At 38.8% G+C, this 18,333-nt stretch overlaps 1 protein-coding gene across 1 annotated transcript; it reads left to right on the top strand.

Moving 5' to 3' along the window:
- Positions 1 to 2,478: 2,478 nt before the first annotated feature.
- On the top strand, positions 2,479 to 15,244 carry tes (testis derived transcript (3 LIM domains)). The gene is made up of 7 exons (XM_024803367.2): positions 2,479 to 2,686; positions 6,943 to 7,028; positions 9,269 to 9,845; positions 10,813 to 11,571; positions 12,818 to 13,033; positions 13,175 to 13,333; positions 14,457 to 15,244. The coding sequence occupies exons 1-7, from the start codon at positions 2,660 to 2,662 to the stop codon at positions 14,646 to 14,648; spliced, it is 2,016 nt and encodes a 671-aa protein (XP_024659135.2). The 5' UTR covers positions 2,479 to 2,659; the 3' UTR covers positions 14,649 to 15,244.
- Positions 15,245 to 18,333: the final 3,089 nt, after the last annotated feature.

Genomic DNA, 18,333 nt, shown 5'->3' on the forward strand with positions numbered 1-18,333 from the left:
CTTAATGCCTGATTTAAAAGATATCTATGACATACTTGGGAATTTAAGAATTGAAAGGAAATTTACAAGGTAGCAAAGTAACGTTACTCACTAATGCCACCTCCCTCCATTGGCTGTCTTCTGTCTGCTATCTACAAGTTTTTCCTATGCAACCAAGCTGATAAGCTCAGTGCAGAGGAAAAATAAACAGTAAAAAGCATCTGCAGAATTCACACAGACTTACAAAAACAAAGCAGGCAGTATCTTTGATCCATGTGTCTGTTAAAGTTTCCTTGAACTGAACTTAGCCCCTACCAAAGTTTAGAGAGATAATAAGTGCATGAAATGTGAACTATACAAAAGAGTGTAAAATCTGTTGAGGTCACAGTGATGCAGCACTTTGAGAGTGTACAGCTTCCTGATATTCTTGCGTGTTTGGGTGGGGGGAGCTGAAAATCAGCATGGGAGGGTAAGTCCTTCCATGCATCCATACAGTTATCTGTAGGGTGAAAGGTGGGGCACACTCATTTGAACTTTTTAACTTTAGTTACTCTCTCATTTTATGTGTGTGATTTTTAAAAAGTATTATAGTTGGTGTATTCTGGTTCAGGGTCACTTTTAAGTGACCCACTTTCCATCTTGGAGTCACATTTAACAGCATGTCTTCGGACATGATGCGATTTTATTAGGGTTTGGATGCAGCGATTGAATGAAACAGTTGCCTGAGAGTTTACAGGCATACCAGAAAACATAGATCAGACATCACAGGGAATGAGAGCATCGGCGAAAAAACTGCATCAAAACACGGTTCTTTAACAGTTAACACGACAGATCAAGTGGCCGGGTGTGACAGTGCTGCTTCCACTAAACCAACACACAGGAAGTTGATAACGACTATTGTTTCCTGTCACTGAGTCAAAACTGCAGCTGTTTCGGTTCAAACCACAAACATTAGTTCAAAACACGGACCAGCTGTAAGTCTGCGGACAACGAGTCCTAAGATTATTTCAGTTGCTATATGTGATTAAAAATTAAATTTCTTGTCTTGTCACAAACAAATTACCACACCGTTATCAGTGTATAATTAGATAATTTAATAATTTAGAATGTATTTACACATAAAGATGAGGGTCGGAGGAAAAACCGTAACTGCAGCAGGTTGAATGTGTCAAATACACTCACATCCTTTGTTAGGTAAAGACACGCCCTGTTGTTTCCTGGTTGGCTACCCTGTCCTCCAGTGCCTCTTTTTTGTACTCTTATTGGTTAAGACGGAAAATCTGTCAAAACGGAAGTCCCGCCCTGTTCAAACATCAATGAAAAGTGTACGGGACCTCCCGAGTGAAAGTAAAGTCAAGCTAGAAAGGAAAGAAAGAAGAAATGAGGCAAGTCCGGAAGTAATGAAAGTGTTTTTTTCACAGTAAAAGCGCCAGATGAGCCCAAATTGTTGGAAAAGATTAAATAACTGCAGTGTCGTGACTAGTTAACACCAGGCTCCAAGTAAGATAGTTAAAGCAGGTCTTTCCATCACAGTGTATCTTTTATATGTCTTTGAGGATTATAAATTGATAGACATACTAATTTTGACCAATAATAAGCATACCCAAGTGTTTACAGGTGTTTACAATAAATACTGTTTTGGTTAATTAATGTGATTACTGTGCCCATGTTTACTATTTCATGCCAAAATAAATATATAGTCAACAGAACCAATTATTATTTGTCCAATACCTCATTTTCACTATCTTGGGTTCTGTAATGAAGCAGCCTCATCAATCTTTAAAAGTAAATATTTTTGTTGTGTTTTCCTTTTAAAGTCCTTTCTGAGACCACTTTTTTTGGTTTTACGTCTTTGTTGCTTTGGAGTGCCAGGAGTGCCAGAATGAAATTAATATATACATTGTTAAATAATTATCTGAACGTGTCATTAATTCATTAAGATGGAACTGTCACTTCAGCAGTTGAGCGCAGTGACAGTTTGATTTGTTTGTCTAAAAACACAGATCCCCAGGCTAATTTTAAAATTTCAGATCACATCTTAATATTTTCACATGGAAAACTAGTGAATGGACGACATTGCTTATTTCAGACCAGCACTGGCCACGCCCCAAAATTAGGTAATAATTTTAATAAACATGAGCGCAAGAGAGAGGAAGACACTCTACAATGAGCTGAAACATTCGCTTCTTATTAATTCCTGCATATACAATTTTTATCATTCATATTGTGTCATTTTGTATGTCCCTCGTGATTTCATCGCCCCCTTCACTCTGGCGTGTGCCACTGCAGTAATTTTAGTGGCCACCCCTATGAAAAAATCCTAGAGGCTCCCCTAGAGTTTAAAACAAAAAGTCAATTTGTAATTTATCACATAGATTTTGAAAATACATGCACAAGTATTTAAATACTTCATCATACTGACACAAATAAGACCCGACTCATTAGTGGGCAACGTACGTTTTATTTTGAAATGCCCAAACGGAAACTATCGACTTGATTCCGGCGAAGTTATCACCTGTGCGGAGTAGAAGCAGGACCCCCAAAGGGAAATCAGTGAGGGCAGCAGGATTTGTTTTACATTTTTCCGGCACATTCTCCCTGTTGTCTGTGTTTGGATTCGACAGTTGTTGTTTTTTTTTACGAGAAGCACGTCTGGAATAAGAAAACGTTGAACACAAAAATGGAAATAGAGAGGGAGCTAAAGAAGGTAAGCTTTGCCCCCGTGTTCTTCGTAGATATCTCGCACAGTTCGGGGAACGCCCTTAAGGTGTGCAGAGGAAGGGACAGGTGGCAGAAAAGTTACAGTACTGCAGGTTATTTTACAGTTTAAGTTTCGGTTTTAATTTCGAGATATTAATGGTCTTTATTTATGTTTTTTTTTTCAATTAAAAATCTACTTAGTTCGCTTAAATACGCTTATTTCACATCATTGGGTAGTTGATATTGCTGGAACAAACTCACGTCGATCGGTTTACAAACTTGGAAAACATAGGTCGCGCCCTTTTTAGTTACTTCCCTTTCAGAATAAGTTCCGATGTAAGAAACTGCGTTTGAAATGTGACAAAGTCTCACTCTGCGTATCAACCAAACCCCCAACCTCTGTAACTTAATAGCGGAACAGCTTGACCCATTAACGGACCCATTTTACGTACAAAGTCGTCCTCCTTGTTCAGGGTTTTGATACTGTATTAATCCGCGGTGCTCAGCGTCCTCGGCTCTCTATTAAGTGGAACAAATCACTATGACAGTAAAATGCAAACCAGCTGTGATAGTTAATTTGTCCATAAGTAAATGTTGGCGTTACAGCTGCCGAATTGAGTGTTGAACTGTCAGCAGGGTTTCAAGAATATTAAGGCTCATGTCACTCATAATGCACTTAAGACTGTAAGCCAGATGCATCAAAATCTAATGTTTTTTAAATAGAGTTTGGCCATCCAAGGGAGAAGACAAAAGTTAAGAGTCAGGACAGGCAGGAAACCTTTTTACAGTACACGCTTTGTCTAGTGAATAGTCATTCATTCATCATCATGGATCACTGTAGATACTCGTTGTTGGCATTCACTAGATTCCTCTTATGCACCCCTTCTCCTTAGTTTACTTATGGTCCATAGATAATCTGTATAAATAATTCTGTTCGAGGAATCCAGGTTTATGTAGTGAATACACATGAATATCAACCAGTCAGCATTTTCCATAGAAGCTATTATAACCTCTTAAGTAGTTTAGGAAAAGAAAAATGCATTTTAACATCTGTTAAAGCTTTTGTAGTTATCAGAATCAAACTATATGGATTATTATTATTATTGTTGTTGTTATTTATGGTTATTGACAAGTTTATACACAAACAAGGATTGTGTTTTGGTGGCATGGTGCAAAAACATTGGTACTGTACTGTTAATTTATGCTACTAAGTTAACTTGAGCTTTGGGGGGTCTTTGCACAGACCTGCAGAGATTTGGTAGCAGTGAAGGTGGTTACACAGACTGGTGGTTTGTTTTGTATGAGTTATTAAGCTGCAATTTAATGTCTTCAGCCACTTGTAAAAATATGGTTTACATTTTTCCTGCATTAAATTTCAGAGCTTTCAGCTTCACTCTGAAAAATTGACTAAGAGTGAGAATTTTACAGGGACAAACTGTTTCAGTGAAGATGAGGGAATCCTCTCCTTAAATAGGTCTGAGCAGCTGGATAACCCAGACAGACAGTCTGACATCTGCCTGTAATCCCTGGGGGAGATCAGCCTGCCACCGCTGCAGGATTTCTGTCTGCAGGAGGCTGCAAGTTCACAGAGATGCTGCTGTGATCTGTGTTGCGCTTGTTCAGGAAACATTATCATTGTGTTTAGGTGATATTATACTCAATTAAGGTGCTGCATTCTACTTAACAGAACGTCTGACGTAATAGGCTGTGACTATAGGGTCGCGGCGTACAGCATTGCCATTCTGCTGACTCTTAGAAGTCTGTGGAGGTCTGGCTAGGTTTATTTCTTACCTAAACACCTAAACCATCATTAAAGCTTTCATATGACTTTGTGGTAGAAATAGAACCACACCAAAGGATTTCTCTGTTTGTTTAAATCCTGCAGTGATTACAGTGTTATGAACTGAATTTCAGTTCAAGCCAGTGAATCATGAAACCAATTAAATCTTTGTCTAAAACAGCAGTAAGCGAACTGAAAAATAGTAATATTTTTTATGACCGTATTCCACCTTTACAGAGGAAAGTTTGCCTTAAAAATAGAAAAAGTTGTTCATAAATTTAAGGGTGGTTTGACTGAAACTTCTTTGACACCGTCTGTTATTTAAAGCATTAGAAACAAGATGTATACATGTAAGTAATTGAACATTCTTTTTAAAAATATGTGTTTTACATATCTTACATCATCTTCATGATGTTACAGAAACTGTGTCCAGCGTCTGAAAGTAGCTGGTCAGCTCCAGCTAAAGCGACTACTTCCTTGCCACTGGCCTGCAGCTCTGCCCTTCTCCAGTAAAGTGACTCATGAACTATGACTCACTGGACCTGAATCATAGACTTTGTGTCTAAGCTGGCTTGTAGCAAAAGTGTTGTCATCAAAATTAATCACCCCACAGGCTTAGTCATGAAACAAAGTCATTGATTAACTTGAAGTGTGAATCCAGATGGTGCAGCTGCCTTCCAGGGAAGCATGTATACATGCTGAATGAGCTCTGCCAAAAACAGTCGTCCTCCCTATGCTTGAGATAAATATTTAGGCTTCAACCACTTATCCTGTCCGCCCTTAAAGCATACCGATAAACGTTTGCATTTGCAAAGTTGAAAATGATGTTTTAGTTGGTAGTGTAAAATGACATTTTAAATAATTTGTTCTTTTGTCTCAAAGTTCAAGTACTTTCTGCAAGAGCCTGAACATCTTTGTAGTACCATCTGAAACCCCCTGAGAATCAAGGACTGGAAGTTAGCAATGGATGCCTGCACACCTTTTGTAATCTTGTTTACTTTTTCATAATTCAGGTTAAACTTTTTATTTAGACAACACTGCCTTCCACAAATATTTCTGCATCAGTATTAAAATGCAAGTAAAATCATACACAGTCCTACCCCAAAAGAATCATGCTTAATTACACAGAAACTCTCATCTTCCCTAGTTCCCTGTGACAGGCTACTCCAGGCTGCTCCTTAAGTTCTGTTTAAGCTGCTCATTGCAAAAGACACAGGAGGCGAGTACATCTTACAGTTTAACTAAGATTTACTGATGTGTTTAGTACTTTCTAGGACCATGCTGGAACAACTTATAATTGGGCTTCTTAACATCTCCCAGAGGACAAACGTCTCATTCTGGAAATTGTGGTGAATGTTAAAAGTCTGGCATCAAAGCTTCACTTTTAAACAGGAGCCACTGTCTGTCTGCATTTCTCACTCATGTACACATTAAGCCATTAGGATGGTTTGCGACCATATATAGGCAACTATTCAATAACACTAAGTGGCTGGTGGGATCCCATCAGGCACCCTGCTGTCAAGAGATGTTTTTGACCCAAAAAGACATTCTCTGCTGAGGAATGCAGACAGACAGTGACTGCTGTTTAAAAGTGAAACTTGCAGCAATTTCCAGAGTGAGACTTAATTCCCCTGGGAGATTTTAAAAAGCCCAATTTAAGTTGTTCCAACATGATTTATGGTGGTACTACAAAGTAGCAAAACGTAAATCTCATTTAAGCTGCTCCTGCTCTGTCTTCAGTAGGAATCTCTCTGCAGTGGGATCTACAATCTTCCAAGACCTGAAGTGGGCGTCCAACATAGACAAAATGATCAAAAGGCCCAACAGAGGATGTCTTTCCTGTGTTAGTTCAGGAAGTTCAATCTGCCTCAGGCACTGTTGATCAAAATGTACTCTGCAATACTTAAGTCTGTTCTTTGCACATCAATCATCAAACGGACAGTTGGGACTGCAGAAAAAAAAAAAAAAAAGATTGGCGCAGATTTTCTCTCCATTCAGGATTTCAAGACAAATTCAGAATCAGACAAACATCATACCCTGGACACAACAGGTTCCAACTCCTCCCCTCTGATAGGCATTACAAAGCACTGTACACCAAAACAACCCATTTGTTGTAAATATCTATGTACTTTATTTATTCATATAATATGCTGTCACATTCCCATATAAGTAGACACTTATTTGTTTCTTATTCTTTCACAAGTTGTTCCAACATCGTTGCACTCTGATCTCTTTGCAACAATGCAAATATAAATATGTTAAACATGTTATTGTCTCTGTCATGTTGCTATTGTCTGTTTGTCTGTCCTGTTATTTAAATAATAAATGTATGTGTACATATACTTGGCCAGTGAAGCTTATTCTGATTCTTCTCCCACAAGTATCATCATAAACTTTTTCCCTCATTTAAATACCGTATTCTGCTCAATAGAAAACAAAACACTGACAGTATGTGTCATTTCCTTTGTGTGCTTTATTTACAGGTGACGCTTGGCCATGAGTTTGGTGCTGGAGCTGCCTGTTTGAAATGCAAGGACAAGTGTGAGGGCTTTGAGCTGCATTTCTGGAGGTTTGAACAGTTCCTCTGCACATCATCACAGTTTCACAAGTTTCCTTTTCTTTGCTTCCTGTGTCCAAATTGCTGATTAAAGAGTGAGTCGCTGTTGTCTTGAGCAAAGCTGTGAACGCTTCAGTACGACTTTAGTTTAACAAAAATAAACAAACAAAAAATAGTGTTTAGTAAGGTTCAGTCAACAAACACCATATTTTAGTGCTTTTTGGGCTGAATGATAATAAACAAAATATACCTCCTTATTTTCATGCAATGGGTAAGATGTCTTAGGCAGTAGGCTGCCATTTTCAGTAAACTTGGCAGGAGTATATCTCTTGTATGTCTCTTTCTGATAATTATTCTTTCTGATAATAATAATTCTGATAATTAGTGTTTGACTTCTGAAATGCTTTTCTTGCATTGAAGGATAATATATTTCCTTTGAAATGGAGTTGTTCACCCTTGAGAACTGCAGGCAGCGTATTATTTATAGTGGATGGTAGGTGACATGCCTGCTAACAGACAGGAGTAAGAGCCTGCGCTGAAGATAAGCGCTGGTGTGGTCATGGTCAGCATTTTAGTCATCTACAAGAAATAATTACTGCTTTAGCTGTATCCCATGTTTGCAACATTTTCAGTGCTTTATGTGCTGTTGGAAAACAATGAAAGCAGCATTGCTCCTGTAAAAGCTGCCAAAGTTCTTTGATAAAACACTTTTACCTCATAACAACAAAGAACTTGCTGATTATTTTTGTTGTTGGTTTACTTTGGCATTTATTAAACTCTCTCAGATCCAAACTAACATGTTAAAACACATCGGCACACCAAAAACTCCAGAAACTATTCTTTGTAATGTAGAATCTACTGTTTTAGTCAAATGAGATGGGTGGCTTTGGAAATGAGCAGTTTCTTTCTTTGTTTGACTTATATAGTAGAAATGACATACTGTTTGTTAGCTGTTGAAATACTGGTAATTATAATATTTACTCAGAGCTTAACTTTGAAGCTTAGTTTATTGTTGAGCTTGCGGTGCAGGAGGGCAGTAAATAGAGATGGAGCTGCATGAGATGGTAATTGTAGTAAGAGGAGAAATGCAGACTCTTTACAAAAATTTTGATGCAATATTAAGCTATATTTATATAAAATATTTACTTTCCTCCTGTATCTTATGTAGAAATATATCACTATATATTTTAAAACTCAACTCAGTAATGTTGAATACCATTATGAATCAGAGCCGTCATTTAAAAAAGCATGCTTATTCTGCATGACAACAACATTTCACTCATTGACCCAGTCTGTCAACTTCCCAGCTTGCTTAATTAAAAGGATTCCTATAGCAGCAGGAGCCATCGGCCTAATGGGAACATGCTGTTCTTGAGAATAGAATTTAGTCTAATGCGGCCGGGGCTGAATTTTCAGGCAAAGTTTTTATCATAATTCTATGAAGACGCTATAATTAAAGGTTGTCACCTGCCCTCTAAAGCTACAAGTTAGTTTTGATTGTAGAGCCTGTCATAATCATTTATTATAGTTATAGAGTTTTTTTGTAATTATAAAGTTAATGGGTCTTAAACAATCAAGCTAGGTAAACATAATCTAAACAAAACAAAACTCTATTGTAAGTCATTTCACTTTATGTGTGTCAGAGGATTGCTGTATAATAATACAGCAATCCTCTGACACTTTTTTTTTTTTTTTGTTGCAACACTGATGAAAATACCTTTCATTTTCTTTAAAATATGTTATTTATCCCAAAGTTGAGAAGCTCTTTCTTCATCAGTTTTAAAATGAAGTTAAAAAAACATAAAGAAAAGAGAAGATATTTTTCTATTTCAGTGTTACAGAGTTTTCATCTGGTTACCTATGAGTATTGCTATAACGTATTGCCTATTCCACTAAAATTCTGAAGGCCTGTTTGGGCTGGAGCATGCCTTCTAGTTACAAATTATGTCATAGTTATATCAAAAGATGTGTTGAGGCATGATAAAAATGCCAGTAGTTCAGTTTTAACACAGAACTTATTGTGTTGGTATAATGGTGTAGGAGTTTTTATTTAATATTCTAAAAATAGAGGGAGGTGAATGAAGTGAGGATTTATTCAAATTTATCAAATATACCAGCTATAAAGAAGAATATGTAGTAAAAAAAAAAACTGAGACATTGCTTGTTTAGTTTGAATAAAGCAATGGTAATTTATTAGTATCAAGGTTTAAAAAGTCAAAGTCCTGAACATTTTGTTAAATTCTTCTTTGCAGAAAGATATGCCGAAACTGCAAATGTGGCCTCACAGAGCATGATGTGGCGATGAACTCGGAGGAGAACAAGAAGGTAGGCAAGCTGTTTGAGGACACTAAGTACACCGGCCTCATCGCCAAGCTGAAGACGGATGGGATCCCCAGCTACCAGGGCAACATGGTGACCATCACTTTGCCTAGCCCTACCACTGCTTACACGGTACCACCCAGTGCGACCTCTACTGTTGTGCCCCCTTCTGCCAGAGCCGGCTCTGTGTCCCCTTCTGCCAGAGCCGGCTCTGTGTCCCCGTCTGCCACAGCTGGTTCTGTGTCCCCGTCTGCCACAGCTGGTTCTGTGTCCCCGTCTGCCACAGCTGGTTCTGTACCCTCAGCTGGAGCCTCTGCAGGTTCGACAGGCATTGGGGTTCAGGGTCATGCTCGGGTTCAGCCTGTACCAGCCAGTGCCACACCAGTCAGGGCTAGCAAAGTGCCAGTCACTGTCAGTGCCACATCAGCCAACGTAGTGCCAGTTCCTAAAGATGTACCAATGAAGACTGTCACCTATGAGTGGGCACCACCAGTGGCTAACAAGTACCTGGTAAGAGTTCATATTAGTTAGAAAATAACTTTTCAAGTCTAAATTGAGTTGGGGTTTTTTGTTTTTTCATTCCCCACCCTCATAAAACCCCCAAAAAGCATTTAAGCATTATCATATGGTAAAGGATTCATTGGTATAAAAAAATTAACATATTAATAGATAATATTCCTGCCTTGATCAGGAAGTATTGGTGGTATTGCATCATTTAAGATTTGGTAATAGGCAAAAACACATGAACCATAGATCGATGTAGGTGTAGTCAACTAAAAAAGTCAACCTCTTCCTTTATGACACTTTCCTGTAACCTTGTGCTTGTCTCCAAAGTGAAATTTAAGGCAAGATGTTACCATTTTAACACACTGGAGTGTAGATGGTTAGAATTAGACTTCCTGGCATTGTTCAGGTGCACAGAGAAAGACGACCTTGAAGGGGAGATTAGCCGAATCATTTTTGTTTGTTTATGCCTCCTAAAGTTCAAGGTATTAGAAAACCCTTGGCTAGCTACTGCAGAACAGAAGGTCTGCACATTTGATGTCACTGAATCAACAGTTTTTTGTTTGTTTGTTTTTGTTTAGGTCTTTTTTTTGTTTAAAAGGTCTGTTTCTTCTCAGTAGCAATTTCTTTCAGAAATATGTTACAAAATGTTGTTTTATTCAGTTGTCTTAAATGTGTGGCGGGGACTTTTGAAGCACTGGTGATTACAGTAAAGAGGATGTCATTTTTAATGCCAGCATCTCTCACCACCACATTAATCTTATGTTTGACATTAACTCAACTTTCTCGTCTTTTGTTTAGTCTGTTTTTGTATCTGTCCCATGTATTCCTTGTCTTCTCACTAAAAAACAAAACTTCACTTTCTTTCTGGTTAGTCTATATCTAATCTGTCTCTCTGATCTTCTTCTGGTTGTCCTTCGCATTTTTCTTCATTCCCTCTGAGGTGACTCTTTTATTGTCTGTCTCTCTGTAGGCTGTGCGTTATATTGAGTTGCTCCCACCAGAGAAACGCCCAGTGGTTGGTACAGAGGGAGCTGCTTACCGTCGGCAGCAGATGGCCCGACAGCTACCTGAACACGACCAGGACCCGTCCAGGTGTCATGAGCTGAGCCCTGCTGAGGTCAAGCTGATGCAGCAATACGTTCGCAAGTACAAGGATGAAGCCCTGGGGGTTGGAGATGTCATGCTGCCTGAAGAGATGGCTCTGGTTCAGGCAGGAGGGCTGGGTGGATCTAGTGTTGGGGTTGGAGGGGCACCTAGTGCAGGAGGGGCTGAGTTTGGACCTAGAGGTGGTGCTGCTGCTGGGAGTATTGGTGGGGGTGGAGGTGCTGGCTATAAACCAGAGGCTGGGGTTGCTGGAGTTGGATTTGGTTCAGGGCCTGGAGCTGCAGGACCTGGTGTTGGGGCTGGAGCTGGTGGTGGTTTTGGACCTGCAGCTGGTGGAGCTGGAGCTGGTGGTGGTTTTGGATCTGCAGCTGGTGGAGTTGGAGCTGGTGGTGGTTTTGGACCTGCAGCTGGTGGAGCTGGAGCTGGTGGTGGTTTTGGACCTGCAGCTGGTGGAGTTGGAGCTGGTCGTGGTTTTGGACCTGCAGCTGGTGGAGCTGGAGCTGGTGGTGGACCACTTTCAGGGCCTGGCGTTGGACCAGCTGGAGGAGCCATGGGTACTACTGCCACCGCTGGAGCCATGAGTGTCCCTGGAGGTCAGCAAGCTGGACTACCACAACAGAACTTTGTAAGTTTTTTCCCCCCCTCAGTTCACTGACCATCTGCACTAAAGTTAAATTAAATAAAAATGTATATGGTAAACACATGACATGTCACACTATAACAGATGGGAGGAAAACATACAAAGCAAAAAAAAAAAAATCCTCACTCACAGTTTTGCATAATACAAGATGAAAGTCTTTACCAATAGAACAAGTTCCAAGAACACAATGATATGTTTGACATCTAGTTAATAGATGGAGACAATAATTTTAAGAGGAACTTTATTTAAAAAATATATATATTATTATAATATCATGAATAAAATAAAACATGGTCAGAATACCTGTTCCCTTCCTATCTTCTAGCATACCCTCAAACGGGGGAATTACACATGTTGTAGTTTCATTTAGTGGTTTTCTAGTTTATTTCCTGTGTGTAAGTCAAACTTAGTTTCATAATATATTTTTCCTTTGGTCAGCCACACTCCTCTTACAGTTGCCCTAGGGCTCATCGGGAAGCCCGATCAACACTTATATAAACCCTTGAAATTACATAGCGTCTACTTGTGACCTTCACATCTCATAAGAGTTGGACCCACTCCACCCTGCAATACAAATCACCTATATACACACCTTTATAATATAATGTTTCTATAATTTCACATTTCCTTCCCTTTCTGCTCATCCCATTCATCTGGAAACCCTTTGATGTCTTAAGCTTAGAAATCATGCACAAAATGTTTCTTTAAAGATGTGATGAATTGCTGGTAATATATGAAAAATAGATTTTTAATAGAATATGTAAATAGCCATAGTTCAAGTTAATACATTTGACTAAGTTCAAATCTTAACTTTTGTATGACTTGGTTTATTTATCAGTTTTCAGTCATTTCCAAACTTAACACTAGGTGGAGCCATAGACCAACCATCCCATTTGAGGATGCTGGGTTTTTATTTAATGCAGTACTGTTTTTCTTATCATTACCATGTGCAGTTAATTCTTTTTGTGGATTTTTATTTCATCCTGCTTTCAATTTTACTACAATTCATGTAAAATAAAAACAAACCCAACAACATTCAAAGAGCAAAGTTACCATTGATGGAAACTTGTTATGAAATACTGTGCAGTGATAGTTTGTTCAAATCAAATATTTAGGAGAGGATGTAACAAACTATTCTGATTTTTTTTCTCCTATATAATAAAATATCAATAGAATATATTTTCATAATGAACTATACAGCTGTACTAATGTACTGTACTTTCCCTTAAAGTCATGCCATCAGTGCCAGCAGCCCATGCGTAAGGGTGAGCCAGCTGTCTATGCTGAGCGGGCCGGTTATGACAAGATGTGGCACCCAGCATGCTTCGTCTGCTGTACCTGTAACGAACTGCTGGTGGACATGATCTACTTCTGGAAGAAAGGCAAGATGTACTGTGGACGGCACTATGGAGACAGCGAGAAGCCACGATGTGGAGGCTGTGATGAGGTGAGATGAGGATATGATCATTTGCTTCTCTTTTGATTTTGGTTAAAAAAAATTGCATTTCATACACATCTGTGTGACCATTCATAGCTGAGAGTTTGTTAGCACCGTTGATGCTACATTCTGATGCATGTCTGTTTACAGCTGATCTTCAGTAACGAGTACACTCAGGCTGAGGGCCAGAACTGGCATCTGAAGCATTTCTGCTGTTTTGAATGTGACTGCATTCTGGCTGGAGAGACGTATGTTATGGAGAATGACAAGCCTGTCTGCAAGCCCTGCTACATGACGAACTATGCTGTGGTAAGTCTTTGTTGCTCTGGGTTTCTTTCTTTAATTGGCTCATTGGTTTAAATACACCAATGATCCATAACATTATGACCTCTCAGAGATGCATGTGATGGTCTGGGATACAGTAGAACATAAGTGGGTAGTCTGTTTGCGTAATCAACATTTTGAATATGGCCACTAGTCAGCAAGTCTGATATGCAGAGGCTACAGCTCATTATATACAATACTATAAGAATAATTATGGTGCTGATGTCTTGGGGTACCTTTGAAGTTTTAGCGCAGTGAGCTGTTTTGTTGCACACAAATGAGCACACCAGGTAGAAGGTCATATTGTTTTGGCTGATTAGTGCAATTGAACTTGAAGGATTTGTTAGCAGGGAGCTGTAGCCATACCAAAATTCAGATTCTTGAGTGCATATTTTTGGCCTTAAACACCCTAATGAGCTCTAACAAGAACAACAACATCTTATATTGGACGCCACAGTGGAATGTTATGGTTTGATCTAAAACCAGATGTTTAAAATAGAAGATTGTCACATTTCACTCTGATCACTCTCTTTTGGAGGCCATTATAACACACCAACAATGATTATAGCATTTTACTTGTTACCAAAGCAAATTACTTAGGGATTCTTAGGGCTTCGTGCAAAATCGTCTCACCCAAGTCAAACTTTGTGAAAAATTGATAGGGGAATATATGCTGGCCACCCTAAGCCAAGAATGTGAAGCGCTCGGTGTGTGTTTACTGTGTTTTTTCCAACATAATCCACAGCAAAGCTTATGTTGTCATATAACCAAATACTTGCCTTTGCTTGTAAGAGTTGAGGAATCTCTTTTTTGTTTGAGATAGTAATTACACTGTGCTGCCAAGCATTTTTTAAAAGTTTTTAAACGAAACATATTTCAACGTGTCAGGTATTAATTAGGCACCATGAGGACACCTTATAGTTTAAACCACATACATACATAGTTTGACTGCAGTGGAGGCTAAAGCTGTTAGGGGAAGAAACTACATAGAAATAATATAGAAACTTGAAGAGTTTGAATAATAATTTTAAAATGAATTGTGGAAAACCTAGATATCTGAAACTTAACTTAAAAAAACTTGACATCATTATTTCCTACCTCTTGCCAGAAATGCTCATCTTGCCAGAATGCAGTAGAGCCTGAGGCCCAGAGGGTTTCCTATGGTGATTATCACTGGCATGCCGAGCCACAGTGCTTCAAGTGCTCCGGCTGCTCCAAATGCCTGATTGGCCAGCGCTTCATGGCAGTGAAGAACTTCCTGTTCTGCTCTGTGGAGTGCAAGAAGAAAATCATGGCTTAAAGGGCCAAGACAAGTCCTTCATCTTCTTCATGATCACTTGCGAAACCAGGAATCGTACAGAGAGAACACTGGTACAGCTACAATAGTCTGTTATGGTTCTTTTAACAGAAATAGTGCCTGATCTCTGTAGTATGGAGATCTACTGTAACAGTGAAACCGTTTGAATTCAGGTACTTATTGTAAGTCCAGAAAGATCGCAGCACTGATATATCTTGTAGTCTCAGATAGTTTTAAAAAAAAGGGGGTTTCCACTTTTTTCCAGCCTTAAATTTCTTGTTTGCTTTTCGTGCACTGTTATTATTTACAGATGAGATTTCTTTCTTGTTAAACCTGTGACCACTAACCTATTGCTGGGTTTTTGTTTGTTTTGTTGTTGTTTTTTGCCACCTTTTTACTACTTTATATAAAAACTACTGACATTCCCTTTCCATGCACCAACGTTACTGTCAGTGTTAGCCAGATTTGAGGCTGGTTGAAAGTAAATAATCAATGTAATATCAAACTTGCAGTCTGTAGCTAAATTTGAAGTTTTGATGAATTAAATTTGTGCTTTCAACGAGACATTAAAAGTAAATTCTTCCATCTCTGTCTACAAATGGCATATACTGTCTTGTTTTATTGTCAGCCAGCAATGTTATATCATAGTATTTTCATACTTATATCAAGGCAACAAGGTGTTGCAAATAGCTCCTTGTTAGTTTATTTGTGGTATTAAAAACAGGTTTTTCTAAAATTACTTCTCTCACATACAACAAAATGCTAAAATGGTTAAATTCCTGCCTTTCAAGGTCTTAATAGGATCTCTACAAATATAGTTACAGCTTTAACCTTTGATTGTTCTGCTGTTTCTTCTATTTGGATGACCTTGGATTACAAAACTATTGGATGACAACAATTGAAGAGCACTTTGTTGTTACGGAGTTTAGACTTTAATGTGGCTCTTTTCAGATTATCCATCTGTTCCATGCTCTTGATCACAGTATCTCAGGAGCACCTTGAAGGAGGTTTTGTCACATTTAATACAATGCTTTCTTGGATACAAGGAATGTTGAGGCAACTTGAAACTATCACAATAGTTTATGAGAAATGAAAATCCCACAAATGTCTCAAAGGATACAGTAATAAAGTGTTTACACAAATGAACTGCAGCTTGACTGGTTGTCAGAGGCATTAAGCTTTTAGGAGATAAAAATATCTCCAGAAACTCTCGTTTGGAGTGACTTCATACCTTACACTGAATCTCAGAGGTGCTTTGTTTGTTCACCTCCTACTGTTATAGGAAAAAAAGCAGTTTAACCAAAGTATCCAGGCTGCAATACCCAGAGGTTTTTGCATTATACTTATCTTGTCATGGAAGGGACCTCAGCACCAGGGATTAAAGTGAGCTGAAACTATCTGGAATGACATTGTGAAACCTTCAATTAACCAGCAATTAAATCAGGGTACTGTCAAACTAGTTCATTTTAATGTGCTGCTGCCTGGTGTTTCTTCCAGTGTTGGCATGGAGACGCTTGCTCAGTAATGAGAATATAATAACATCATTTGTTATCACTGTGATGCATTCGTAGTATAGAAAGTTGCAGTACTTTAGCCATCTAGCGGCACAGAAGAACAGCATGCATAAATGGAGTAAAGTATTTTTAAGTGGCAGATAACAAATATCAAAAAAACACAAACTGTTTCTTGTCACACAACGTGTATGCTAGATTATGTACTGTTGCTGTTTTGCCTACATTGAGGAAAAAAAATTAAATTTTAAAGATGAGATACAATGTTCAAAGGTAAGGGCTGCTCTCAAAGTAGAATTTTACACAATGGAATTTTAAAGCCTACATGCAATGGCCCATTTTTTAGAGCTTTTATGTCAGATGTTGGATCTATGTGTTACTGAATTATGTTTTTGTGAGAGGTCTTGCGAAACTATGTGATGTATAATAATTATACGTTATTTAAAGAATGCAGGAAAATGTACTAGGAAGTTTGGTACAGCTTAGTGAAGGCTAAACTGGTTAGGGTGACGCTCACCGTGATGTTGGACTGGTGCAGAGCAGGGTGTGTTGTTCAGCGTTACATTAACCAGTAGCAGACATAAATGTATCTTTAAGGTTATGTTTATTAGATTTACTCACCAAATGCTTCCTTTTATACTAGTTTTAAAGTCTGGGGATGGAAATCAGCTATATAGCTTGTTAACCATCTGCTTATATTGTTGAACTGGGAACCAGGGAGAAAAGGATAGTGTATGACTATATGACTGACCTGGAATGAAAATCGGTGGCAGCAGGTCTTCAGAGTGGTCGATCCAAATTTTAAACTTTTGGTTCAAATCATTGATGACACGTATGGAGGAGGTCAGGAGATGGTGCTTACAGCTATTTGTAAATGTCTAGTGCTGCATTTTAACGAGTGGTATTGGGGATCTTGTCAAAATTGATGGGATTATGAACACAGAAAAGAACAGTCAGAGTTTGCACCACCATTCACTGGAAAGCCTCTGATTGACAATAGGTTCATTTTTCAGTGTGACAATGATCCCTAACACACTGCAAATGCAGTAAAAGCATATCTCAGTCATGGGTTGGTCTCTCCGTGAGCATGGACCTCAACAGTATAAAGTAGACATGGGTGGCTCAAGACTTTTGCACACTCCTGTTTCTCAGCACTTGTCAAAGGTGCATGCAAATGTCCTGTGTAGTCAGTCAGATGAGACATTGATCAGTGTGTTCAGTTTTATGTTTGTGAGTGGCTCTAAAGCTGTATCCCAACTGCATTACAATACATTTTCTGAAATTTATGTGTGAAAATAGCTTTGTACAGCCACATTCTCAAAATTACAGGTTGATCTTTGAAATGTTAAATCATCACAGTGACTCACTAAATGCATCATTAATGCTGCTTACCATAAATTGCCAACTACAGTGATGCTTTTTCTGTGTGAAAAGGATCTTTTAGATTTATTGTCTTGGCCTCGTGTAACTTCCAGCATGGTTTCAAGTACCTGTGGATGCAGATTTACTCCTGATGAAGATACTGTAAAGGTGTTGTCACTGTTCCACACTACACATGTGCTGTACACTAAATGCTACAGTATGCAGAGCGTGATCAGTGTACACAAACATTTAGGAACAGTATTTATCCGCTGTAGGAGAACCAGTATGCAATCCAAATACAGCTCACTTTAACTCCTACAGGACCGATGTTGCTCTCTCTGATGAATCACCTGTTACTCTCTGGGAAGTCAGTGGTAGGTTGGCCATGATGGAAAAAACACCACTGAGGGGCTTGTATTTTCATTTACAATATGGAAAGTGTGCACAATTCAAGGAAGTGCCATTTCTGAGGAGGCCCATTGTCTTAAATGGCAGTCGGCCCAGAACTGTGCTGTTATTTCCCCCCTTTCAGCCACAACTCTACCAGTCTTCATGTGACTGAATTGCCTGGCCAGGGTCACACATTCATTACCTCTTTCCAACATCTTCCCGTGACCTTGTTCTGATTTTCTCATTTCAGAGATTCCTTCCATGGCCACTTCTTCTGTCATAGGAAGTCAGGTCATTGTTGGCATTTCACTGAAGTGTTGATCAAGTTTTGTTTTACGTGGTATCTTGAGTAAGGAAACAGTTAAAACTGTAAGAAGCGGAAAAAAAGGGGACAAGTCACCTTCCTGTAATACGTACAGGATGGA

The sequence above is a fragment of the Maylandia zebra genome, linkage group LG7 (genome assembly GCF_041146795.1).
Source record: "Maylandia zebra isolate NMK-2024a linkage group LG7, Mzebra_GT3a, whole genome shotgun sequence".
In the NCBI taxonomy this organism is placed as follows: domain Eukaryota; kingdom Metazoa; phylum Chordata; class Actinopteri; order Cichliformes; family Cichlidae; genus Maylandia; species Maylandia zebra.